Below are 12383 nucleotides of genomic sequence, written 5' to 3'. Positions count from 1 at the left end.
CAAATATCCATACTAATAAAACTATTTATTTTGTCATACAAATATATTTAAATATAATAAACAAAGTGTTTATTTTCTAGTACCGATAATTTAAAATTTAACCAGTTATTAAACACTCGGGGGCATTATTTTAGCTGGTCTTCAAACATTATCACACATTTGACTGTTTAGTTATGTCCTAAACCTCTTTAACGTCACACATTCTTAATAATATTTAATAATTATTTATTTAATTACCGCGCTATTAATAAACGATATCTCACATCGTAACAGACATATATACATTTATACTAAAATATAATTGTTGTAAATAAATAAATAAAATACGCGTATACAGATAAATATAGTTGTCTATTTAACCACTGGGACAGTCGTTTAATTATACGGCCCAAGTATTTTTGAACCCTTTAACCCGCCACTATCTACCCTCCCAACTGTTATTTATTTTTACAATATTATTTATAAAAAAAAACCAACATATCCTTTACAAAAGTCCACATGTGCAGTCACTTGTGTAAAAAAATTTCGTTCCAAAAAGATTACAAAAAGTTCGACATGTGGAACTTCTAAACTTGAGACAGATTAGAACTTCCAGTGGAACTTTTTTTGAACTTTCATAATTTTGATAGTAAAAAAAAAAGTTTATCTAGAACTTTATATGGGCGAATTTTGAATTAAGAAAAGGATGTCTTCAAAACAGGACGTTTCGAAAAAGTTTAAAACCTACTTGGAACCTTTTTTTATTTTTATGTGGTTATTATAGTTTCTAATGAAAACTTTTTCGGAACGAGGCTACAATGTAATAAAATCGTTTTTATTTCACTCGAAATTTGCTCATATGAAGTCTTAGATAAACTTGTTTTTACCATAAAAATTACAGAAGTTCCAGTCGAAGTTCTAATCTGTCTCCAGTTTAAAAGTTTCACATGTCGAAATTTTTTGTAATCTTTTTTACACGGGCTCAGTACTCATAATATTTAAAAATTTCTGTATCTGATTCAGTTGATATTGATGACAAGTAAACTTGGTACCGCACAATTTAACTTGATGCAGTAACACGACAAGTTTTACTGGTTCGAGGTGTAAGGCCCGAAGCGATGTTACGTTTTTTACATTGCACGATGTAGATGGTAGTCCAAAGCTTCTCGTTTATACCATATACACTCACTCTTTCTCTTAACCTTCTTCTCGATCTCCATCTCTCTCTTTCTCTCTCTCTTTTCCAAGTGATGCCTGGTGTTACATAGTGAGGATGCTGTACAGTAAGAAATGAGTAAACGAGAGGAGTAGTATAGAGTAAGAGGAAATAAAATATCTTGCTCCTCTCGGTTTCTCTTGTATTGGATACGAGTAGAGCGCAAACAGACCGAGCCGAGAGCTGAGGATACTAAAAAGCTATCGGTACTGAGGTACAAAAGGCTAAGCCTGATACTTTAACTAAGAATAAGAATAAGAATAAACATAAGAAAATAAGAGGAGGAAAACAAGGTGCTGGAAGAGGAGGAGAAGGAAGAGGAAGATGAAGAAGATGATGAAGAAGGAGTAGCATATCCAGTCAGCAAACCGAGTAAGCCAACCAACGTATACCCACTACACCAGCAAGTAAACGAGTAACTAAAAGGAGGTGGTGGGTTCCAAGAGGAGGAGGTGGAAACAGGCAGAAAAGAGAGATCGGCAGCACAGTTTCGTGCCACAGGTTCGCCGATCACACACTCTCTATACAACCATTTGCTTTTACCATCTCAAACGACACTTACACACTTACGTTATCACCCAGGCGTCAATATTCCCCGTATACGATTTTTGTTTATCAAAAGTTACACTTTTTATTTCGAATATTTACCTCGTTTTCGGTACTGTGTCTTGATGATTACCTGAGTGATATGACAGTGGACTGATTACTCGTCATTAATTTGTAAAAGTTCATTTTATTTATTTTTTTTTTTTTTACGTTGGTGTTCAAGTGCAAGTAAGTGCTCATGTTTTATATTGATCATCATTTGTTTGCGTAACAATATGGCAAACGGTGAGTTCATGGAGATTTTAAGAGGAAATAATACTGTGGGATATAAAATTTTTTTTTTTATATTAATGGACTTTTTTTTATTTTTATGGGAATTTTATTTTGCTTTTGAATGAGGGAGTATGTTAATTATAAGTGGATAGAAAGATATGGGAGAGGACTCATGGTGTTGATTAGCGGAGTTTGGAAAGTATTTTTATGGGTTAGTTGGGATTTTTTGTGTGGATGCGATTTTAAATGATTTGGGTTTTCTTTGGGAAATGAAATTTTTTGATGGAATGAGAATTTTTATGGGAGGATTGAGGATTTTGTTTGAAGGATTGATGATTTTGGGGAATAGAGGATGGACTTTGGTGGAATATGGATTCCATTAGTTGAATAATAGTTTCTGGAGATTGGACTCCAATTAATGAAATGGAATTTTTTTTTCGAGGAGTAAAAAATTTGATTGTAAAATTAAAGTTCAAATCTTGAATAAATTCCATTAATGGAATTGAAAATCGCATTATTAGATTGAAGTTTTTGTTAATGGAATTATAATCTCTATTATGGAAAAAGAATGTTCAGTAATGGAATCAAGAATTCCGTTATTGAAATAAGATTTGCCGTTAATGGAAATAAGATTCTCATTAGTGGAATTAAGACTTTCAATATGAGATAAGAATTCCCATGGATAGAAAAAAGGATTCCATTAATAGATTAAAAGTTTCCATTAGAGGATGGAAGAATTTCATTGTAGGAATATGAATTTCTATTAATAAAATTAAGAATTCCGTCGATGGAGTAAAAGTTTCCATAAATGGAATTAAAAATTTCATTATTGGAATGAGAATTTCCATTAATGGAAATAAGAATTACATTATTTAAATAAAAATTTCATTACTGGAATTGGGAATTTCTTGTTGGAATAAGTAAAAGTTTCCATAAATGGAATTAAAAATTTCATTAGTGGAATGAGAGTTTTCATTAACGGAGTTAGAATTTCCATTAATGGAAATAAGAATTCCATTATTTAAATAAAAATTTCTTTAATGGAATTGGGAATTTCTTTTTGGAATAAGAAATTTCATTAATGGAATTAAGAATTCCGTTAATGAAATAAAAATTTCCATAAATGGAATTAAGATTTTCATTATTAGAATGAGAATTTTCATTAACGGTGTTAGAATTTCCATTAATGGAAATAAGAATTCCATTATTTAAATAAAAATTTTCATTAACGGAAGTGGGAATTTCTTTTTGAAATCAGAAATTCCATTAATGGAATTGGGAATTTCTTTTTGGAATAATAAATTTCATGAATGGAATTAAGAATTCAGTTATTGGAATAAAAATTTCCATAAATGGAATTAAGATTTTCATTATTGGAATAAGAATTTTCATTAATGGAGTTAGAATTTCCATTAATAGAAATTTCATTAATGGAATTCGGAATTCTATAATAGAAAACTATTTCTATTAAAGGAAGAAAAAGTATTCATCAATAAAAGTAAAAAAAATTCTATTAGCAAAATAAGATTTTCATTAATAGAAAATAGACTTTTACAATAGAATAATAACTTTTAAGTTGAACAATGGTATCCAACTATTAAATCATATTTATAAACAATGGACTAATAGATTCCATTTGTACTAAAACAATATTATCAATAGAATTAAAAGTTTTATTACAAGATTAAACATTAATTTATTATACATTTCTATTAGAGGAATGAAGTTTCCATTAATAGGAAGTTTCCCTTAATAGAAGATTTCCATTAATGAAAACAAAAATTTTCTAATAACACAAGAATTTCATTAATAGAATAATGACCTATTGTCGAACTATGATTTCGATTAATAGATTATGAACTACTATTAATGGAATAGATATTCCATTAGTTAAATTAATATAACATCCATTAATAAAAATTATATTCACACCCAATAGAATAAAGATTTTGCTTAGACAAAAATTCGGATTTCGTCAATAAGATTATAAATATTTTTATCCCGCGTTAAAGATTTTTTTCATTAATAGAAATTTTAATATCGGAATGACATTCCATTAATAGAATTCTCCAATTCTTATTCAAGTAACAAAAGATTTATCAAAATTAAAATTCCATTCCTAAAATTATTATTTCCATTAATATGACCCAGCAGTCCATCAAAGAGCTCATAAATTTCAATTAAATTTTTAATTAATTTTTAAAAAAATTAAACCATCTTTGCATATAAAATTTAAATTTCCATTAACGGAACAACAAAACTAAAACTATATAATAACACATATCTGAATCGAATGCATCCAATACTTGGGGTTAATTATGAGGCTCAAAGTGTGAGGATGCTGTCCAGCGACTTGATTCTATCTCCTGAGCACCAGCCAAATGGTTTTTTGTTGCGCCGCACGATCTAGATCGTTATCGATGCCCGAAGGGTGATGGAAACCTGGAGATTGGTGTCTCGGTAGATCTTTGTAAAATTACAGGCTTCACATTTGCTTTTTACCCACTTCTACCCCCCCCCCCTTCCCCGAATTATTAATAAATTAATTAAAATGCATACGAGGCACGAGAATAATCCGTACAGTCAACCTGTAATTTAATAATGAAAACAAACAACGTCACAGCTTAAAAATTGCAATTTTTATCTGCATTGACTCGTTTAATCAATGCAGTGTAAAAATCAGGTTTTTATGATAGTAGAGGCGAAAAATAAATAAATGAATGTACATTTCGGTTGAAAAAGATACAGAAACTCCCGTTTCGGGGTTCAATAATTTTTTTTTTTTTTTTTTTAATTAACAGACCAATTAGTGTTTAAATGCGCGCATGTGGTTCTTACATAAAAATATGTACGAACGTTAAAAAACATGAAAAAAAATAAGATTTATGATAATAGTCCTTTAAAAAATTAACGACGTGTTTTAATATATTTTTGACTAATTTAAATTATTTAAAAAAAAAAAAATAATTATGATAAAAAAAAATTTTGTCTCTTTTTCCGGTAAAAAAAAATGTTATCCAGGTATCCCAGTGTCTTTTTATACGCGCTCGAGAAATTAGTAAGGTGGAGAAACAAAAGCAAATAAAAAATATAAAAAATAAATAACGTGGGGGCGTTGTCGGTAAGCTAAACCAAAAGAATATAGTGCTGAGTTACAAGAGAGTGGAGTGAGTAAGAAAGAGTTTGTAAGGTTATAAAAAAAAGTAAAAATGTATGGCGCCGCACGTTTAACGTGTTTTAGACGTATCCCAAGTCTTTAAAATTTTTTTAAGCGTTACATTTTTTTTGAATTCAAATGTTGAGGAAGTAGAAAATTAGTGTCATCAAAAGTATCTCAGGTTCAAACCTTTTATAAATTTATATGTATGTATATATATACATACATATTTTTTTTTTTTGAAGATAAGTAATACGAGGTAATATAAGGTTGAGGGAGTAGAGTGTAAGGATAAAAAAAGGGATAAAAAAATAATGAGAATAAAAAAAAAAGGTGAAATGGCGCCACACGTCCAGCCTGTTTTCGGTCATCTCTTGTAAGACCCGTCGGCAGTATTTTTATATTTTTTTTTCGATGTCTTCCGTATCAAGGCTACTACTAGTTTACCCACGAAATTTAAGTTTCTGATACCTTAGAATTAAATTTTTTTTTTTTTATTTAATTATGATATTTAATTGTATATTATTATTTTATTACTTTATTTAAAATTTAACGTTAATTCAACAAATAAATGTATATTTTATTTATAAAAAATTGTTTACACAGTACTAAGTAACATATTTATGTCTTTCCCTTCACTTAACTAGCATAGAAAAAAAAACAAGAATACTAATTATAATAAAATATCTTTATATAGTAAATATATGTACACATGGATTATGATACGCGTATTGGTTTAAGAAGAAGATGGAGGCATAGAAGTGACAGTGGATATATAAAGGAAGCCGCAATGTTTAAACGTGTTACACAAATGTAGTAAGAGTAGACTTATAAAGTGGGAAAAAGACTTGAACGAAGGTGATCCAGGCTACAAGACTTCTCTTACGATATATGTATATATGTATATATGTAAAGTTAACCACATATTTCAAGTTATTGCGCATTATAAATCAACATACTGTGCATTTTTCTATTTTTTTAAACAAATTTTTACTGTCTCAAGAACAAATTTTTTGAATTTTTATTTGATATTAGAAAAAAATTTTTTAAGGTCGAAATTTTCTAAAGGGTAGTTAAGGACGCTTACGATAGAGGGCGCGATTTATGAGAATATTTAATTTGAATATTTTTTACTTAGGGACGCGTACACTAGAGGTCGTAATTTTGAAAATTAATTTGATTTGAATATTTACTTATTTATTGAAGTTTACATCAAAAAGCGCTAAAAAAATGCTTATATCGTTTTAGTTCATGACGCTTATGTTAGAGGGCGTGAAAAAAATAATTCAAACATTTGGTTACATAGAGACGCTTACACTAGAGGGCGTGAAAAAAATATAATTTAAATATATTGAGGTAATCATAGTCTACTTTTTTTCTCGTTCTTACTTTTTAAACACAAAAAAGATTTAGTTGAATTAAAAAATGGTAGTTACGTTTTTCAACTGTGAATTACTTGATATAAAGATGCAAAAATAATTTCAAATTTATAATTAAAACCAACCTCAAATATTAAACGTCAATTGTCAGCTTTGATGGTTTTTAATTCATTCATAATCTGATACTGTACCATTTTTTAGATGTATCACAACATATATTTGGGTATATTCATTTTCATAACCAATATTCGCTTCCTATCACGGCCTCTATTGGTTGCAATTATTTTAATAATTAGTAATTATTTTTAAATAATCAGTAAAGGAATTCACAAAATGCAAATATGCAATTTTGAATTTTAAATTTATACCTGCAATATGATTATTATAAATATGAGACCGAATATTTTGTGATAGTACAGTGACGCTAACGATAGAGGGCTCGGAATTTGAGGTTGTGATTAATGACGCTTACGACAGATGGCAGTTTTAGGATTGAAAAAAAAAAAAATTGACAATTGGTCAAGCAGAAGAAAAAATAAATAAACAATTTATAGAAATTCAGACTTAATTTTTGATAAAAATAAAAAGCATATGAGGTAATTTAAAAAACCGATTAGTAGGTATGTATTAGTTTTTTTTTGTTGAGCTTAGAATTTAAAAAGGCGACATGAGTAAATGAAAGAAAACGGGACTGATGCTGAGGAGGTCCGGGTATGCATAGTGCCCAGAGGCGAGAAGAGAAGGTGGCGCAGCAACAAAGAGCTTTGGACTTCTGACCAGTGGTTTCAGGGACGGCCAGACACCTGATATTTATTCTCATTCTTTTTATTTTCATTATTCTCTTGCTCTTCTTCTACCTCTGCCTCTACATCTTATCCCTTTTTTATTTTCACTTCGTTTTTTACTGTTTTTTCGTCAGCACCACTGTGAAAAGTACACCGAGCACGAGGAAGCCTTTATGGGTGTAGAGATCTTTCAAATGTTTGACGTTGGATCATCTGCAAATTTTAACTCATTAACACGTCGACAACTTTTGTATGCACCCTTTTATAGTTATAGCTGGTTTTTATTGAATCACTTTTTTATCCAGGAAAATCATAGTTCAGGAATAATTAGATATAAATATATATACATAAAAAAAAGGATTTCTTGGCGCAAAAAAAATTTTTACGCGCCCTAAGAAAATGTTTACTTGACCCAAGAAATTTTTCGCAGTAGGAATTAAAACAAAAATTTTCTTAAAGCAATTGAAAATTTTTTTTAGGCAAGAAAACGTTTATTGCGCCAAGAAATTTTTTTTTTCTGTGTGTATACTTATATATATTATTTATGGATCAAATTATTAATTCGGGACTGATATGAAATAAGATTTAAATCAAAATTGAGGCACTATATGAGGTCTTGATTGCTTTTGACTATAGATTACGTATTAATTTAGTTATTAAATTCGTAAAAAATGGAGTAATTAAAAATTGAAATAAATAACGAATCGTGTGATTGATATTTTTAAAATTAAATATATGTTTGTTGGTTATTTATTCAGTTGCGTTTAACTAACGAAATATAAAATATCTTACTGAGATTAAATATATTTTTTTTACTTTATTGTTTATTTATATTTTTATTTAAATAATTTAATAAATATTATGACCGTGGGAAATGGAGTTGAATGAGCAGGTGGAACGGGAGGGAAAATAAAAAATGATGATACTGTCGAGTGATAATTTAAATCGAATACTTTAATGAATCTTTGCTCGGAACAATAATCTGAATAATGTTAGTCAGGTAATTATAATAAATAAAAAGACTGGATGGATTTTTTGGCGCGAACAGTATTTGAGATTGAAGGGAATGTGCATTGAAAGCCGTCCAGTTGAGTCCCGATACATTTATTATATTCTCCAGCTAAAAATTATCACGGTGTCGGTGATTTCAATGTTAATTAATCCAAATTATTTAATTTATTTTTATTCTCCATAAAATCAATCGTGAAGAAAATAAAATAAATAAACTGAAAAAAATTATCTAAAAATTGCTTACTATTTTCCCAAGAGCTTAATTCGCCCATAAGACCTCTCTTTATCATAAAATCGCGACCGCACCATCTAATAATTTTTTTTATCAATTACCGCGCGTGCATAAAATATAAAAAAATAATTTGATAAATCACCTCCAGAAAATTTTTTATAAGCAACAAATATGTCAAGTTCCTGATATATTTCTGAACACAGCGATTTTTTATATACTCTGTTTAAACTTTTGGCACATAAAATTCAATAATATTTATTAGCCAATAATTTACATTCATACGGATAGCGAAAGAATCTATGAATATAAATTCATAAAAAAAAATCCATCCTTAAATCCTTATTTTTTTTTATATCTTAAATAGTGATCTTAACACCCTGTTAAAACGTGTGAGTTACTACCTGCAAATAATTTTGTGGTTGAATACAAAATTAACTCGGATGTCCCAAACAGTGGTAGTCATTTCTAAGAATTTTTTTTTCAAAATAACAAAAAATAACTCAATAAATTAATAAAAAAAAAAAAATATAAATTCTGAATTTTTGTATTTACAAACAATGTGACTAAAAAAATATATATAGTATTTATGTACGAGGAATTCCAATAAATTGTTTTTAATAACGAATCTTGGAAATAACAAAATGCTGAGAAATCAAACTAACGAGTGATTTAATATTTTTTTTCTTATTTTTATTCGAGCAAGTTTCACATGAGTGGACAGGAATTGCCGCGGTTTGTTTGAACAAACTTGTTTATTTCAGCATCCAGAAACGAAAAACTTAAAAATTGTCATTCCTTCGTGAAAATAATTCCCTTTTTTTTTCTCTATTGTTTTGTGTTCTGTATCAACTTGATTAAATTCGTGATCAAAATAAAAATATAAACTAATCGTAGTTAATTTTTTTAAATTCTAATCCTCGTTTGTGATGAAAATTTCAACTTTTTTCAAAAAAAATAATTTTTTGTAAATATTCGTGCTAAAAAATTTTCTTTTTGAAAATTTATCCAGAATTTTGATGAATTTTTTCAAAAATCAAGTCAAGAAATTCATTAAAATTTAATGTATGTAATTTCGGGTATTAAAGTTTAAAAAAACTTAATTAGTGTTTCAAAATAAATATTTTGAACATTCAATTAAAATTAACGATATCACGGATTTTAACTTAAAAAAAAAAAAAATATTTTATTTTGACGTCATCTTAAAAATTTAAGAAAATATTATTTATTTAGTTGGTAGCATTCTACTCCCTGCGTGCCATATTGCCCCGCCTTTCTCTATACGTACATTCAAGTCCTGATGACGTAATTGCAACCGGTCGTCGAACTGGAACCACGAATGGAAGTCCCGGTACTCGAACCGGCTCCATTTCATTCATAAAAAAAAAAATTAAAATATATAATAATCATAATTATTTTTTATAAAGATACTTATGCATATGAATTACATAAAGACTTTCACAACAGAATTATTTAAATTATCAATTAAATAAAATATTCAATCATTTATTAATTTATTTTTTTACAAAAATTAGAGAAAAAAAATTTTTTTTTTGCAGAGATGACATCGATACCAAGTATTAGAGCAATTGTAGCAATTTTTGTGTTAAATTTGACACTACTGCAAGCTCATCGTGAACATAAGGTGAATTTTTTTTTTTTGTAATTTTTTTTTTATATTAAAAATGATTTTTTAAATTAATTAATTTAATAAATATCTTTAAAGGTACATAATATTGTATTATACCCGGATAAACATAGTTGGTGCAAGACAACGCCGATAAAACAAGTTGTCACGTGGCCACAGTGCTCGTCACAGGAATTGGACAACAATGTTTGTGTTGGAGCTTGTTTTTCTTATATGGTACCTCACAGTGAACCCTCGGCTCCTGGGGACTTGATCAGACCTTATTGTGACTCATGTCAACCACTCGACAGTGTTTGGCATACTGTAAGTTCGAACAAAACTCATCTATAGATAATTATTACATATATTTAATTATTTTTTATGACTCGATAATTTCTAACAAAAAAACGACCTTGATATCTTTCAAGCTGATGCGATTCCGCGTAAAATGAGTACCCACAACGATATATTGAGATGAAGTTGTTATCACTCATTTTTTTTTATTAATTAATTCATTATAAATCATTAATTTTTATTTTTCACTCAGCGAAAATGTTTTTGACCAATGGGATTCCAATTTGTGACTTCTGGGTGCGATTACACGTAAAATGAGTACCCACAACAACACATTATAAAAATATGTTCATTAATTAATTTAATTATTAATAAAATTAATTATTTGTGACTTGTTTACTTCCGGTTTGAATATATTGATGTGGGTACTCATTTTACTCCTCCCAATGTCTACTATGAGACCCTTTTATCATTTCGAAAAAATAAGCAAAAAATAAAAATAATTGTTTTTAATTAATAATTTTGACTAATTTTTTTTGGCTTACAAATATATTGATGTGGGTATTCAAACATTCGGAAATCGTCTCAAAAATTCAACTGTGCCACCAAATATGTCGAGGCAATTAATTTATAATTAATAGTATAAATTTTAATTAAAAAATTTTTTTTTTCAAACATGGTGATGTGGGTACTCAAATAAGAGGAAATTACCTCACAAATTTAGAAATAAAAAAATTTATTGTTGATAGGTAACACTAGACTGCAAAGACGAGGATAACAATCCAACGACGATGTTAAAAAAAGTCCAAATAATAACAAATTGTTCATGTAGTTCATGCATGGAAACGTCGAAAATAAAACCCGATTATAATACACTCCTGCACACGTTAACAGACGACAGTATTGACGATAACGTCAATCACGTCCATGAGACACCAGATTTATTATTAAACCCGAACTTAAATTCGTCTAAAAATGTCACTAAAGATGGGATCGAAGCCAACGAAAGATTTATTCAGTACTTTAAACATCTTAAAGAATCTAAAAAACTCGATGAGACGAATGCTAAAGAATTATTTTCGAAATTAGAAGATAACATGAACTTGGAAACATTGCGCGAATTAATTAAAAAATACGGGCAAGATGAACATCACAAGCATCATCATCAGAAAATAGACGTTGAAGAAAATCATACGGAATCTGAAGAAACTGAAGCGACTCATGACCCCGACACCGATTCCGATGCTGATACTGAGGATCATCATCACAATAATCATCATATTGGTCCCCATCATTCGATAGTTCTTGATTCAGATGTTAAAGAAAAAATAGATGTCGAGCCTCATTATTTACATCCAGCAGTTGCTGGTCAAGAGATTAGTTATCATGACAATGTTCTAGTTGACAAAACTAAAAAAAAAGATTTTTAATTTAAAATTTAGAATTTTTTTGGCGCGTAAAAAATTTATAATTTTTATTTTAAGATTTATGTTGTTGCAGCTAAAATATTAGAGATGAGACAAAAATTAATGAACACTTTTTTTTAGGAAATTTAATTGTCTACAAAAAAGGCCTCTTTGAGTTTTTGAGTAAATTCAATATTTTAGGCAGAAATTCGAATTTAAGTATGGGGAAAATATGTGCCAATTTTAGGCGGGAAAAATATTAAGGTTTATTTTTTAAATTACGTTTTTATAGATTTTATTTTATTGAACACTTAGTTGTCATTTTGAAGGATGAAAGAGAAAATAATTTTTTTTTAAATTTAAATCAAAAATTGAAAATAAAATTTTTTAGAGTAATAAATTTTTTTTTTTATTATTTTTAATTAGAAATTATGTATGTAAAATAATTAGCAAAAATATTAAGCAATTAGTTTTTTTTTTA

The 12383-nt window shown here is 28.4% G+C and overlaps 1 protein-coding gene across 3 annotated transcripts; it reads left to right on the top strand.

Annotated features, from left to right (window-relative positions):
• The first annotated feature begins 1566 nt into the window (after positions 1–1566).
• LOC130664898 (uncharacterized) lies at positions 1567–12383 on the top strand. Of its 3 annotated transcripts, none has more exons than XM_057465077.1 (4): positions 1567–2026; positions 10135–10220; positions 10302–10526; positions 11246–12382. In XM_057465077.1, the coding sequence occupies exons 1-4, from the start codon at positions 2017–2019 to the stop codon at positions 11924–11926; spliced, it is 1002 nt and encodes a 333-aa protein (XP_057321060.1). In that variant the 5' UTR covers positions 1567–2016; the 3' UTR covers positions 11927–12382. The 3 variants fall into 3 exon arrangements, with proteins under 3 accessions (XP_057321060.1, XP_057321061.1, XP_057321062.1); XM_057465078.1 differs by having other exon boundaries at positions 1573–1969; positions 11246–12381; XM_057465079.1 differs by having other exon boundaries at positions 1673–1696; positions 11246–12383.

The sequence above is a fragment of the Microplitis mediator genome, chromosome 3 (assembly GCF_029852145.1).
Source record: "Microplitis mediator isolate UGA2020A chromosome 3, iyMicMedi2.1, whole genome shotgun sequence".
In the NCBI taxonomy this organism is placed as follows: Eukaryota; Metazoa; Arthropoda; class Insecta; order Hymenoptera; family Braconidae; genus Microplitis; species Microplitis mediator.
This window is presented reverse-complemented; position numbering and strand designations above follow the sequence as displayed.

What these genes read in the sequence shown, in the direction of transcription:
- LOC130664898 (XM_057465077.1), top strand. An exon ending in AAGCTCATCGTGAACATAAG is followed by an intron (nt 10,221 to 10,301) that starts GTGAATTTTTTT and finishes ATATCTTTAAAG; the next exon opens with GTACATAATATTGTATTATA. An exon ending in TCGACAGTGTTTGGCATACT is followed by an intron (nt 10,527 to 11,245) that starts GTAAGTTCGAAC and finishes TATTGTTGATAG; the next exon opens with GTAACACTAGACTGCAAAGA.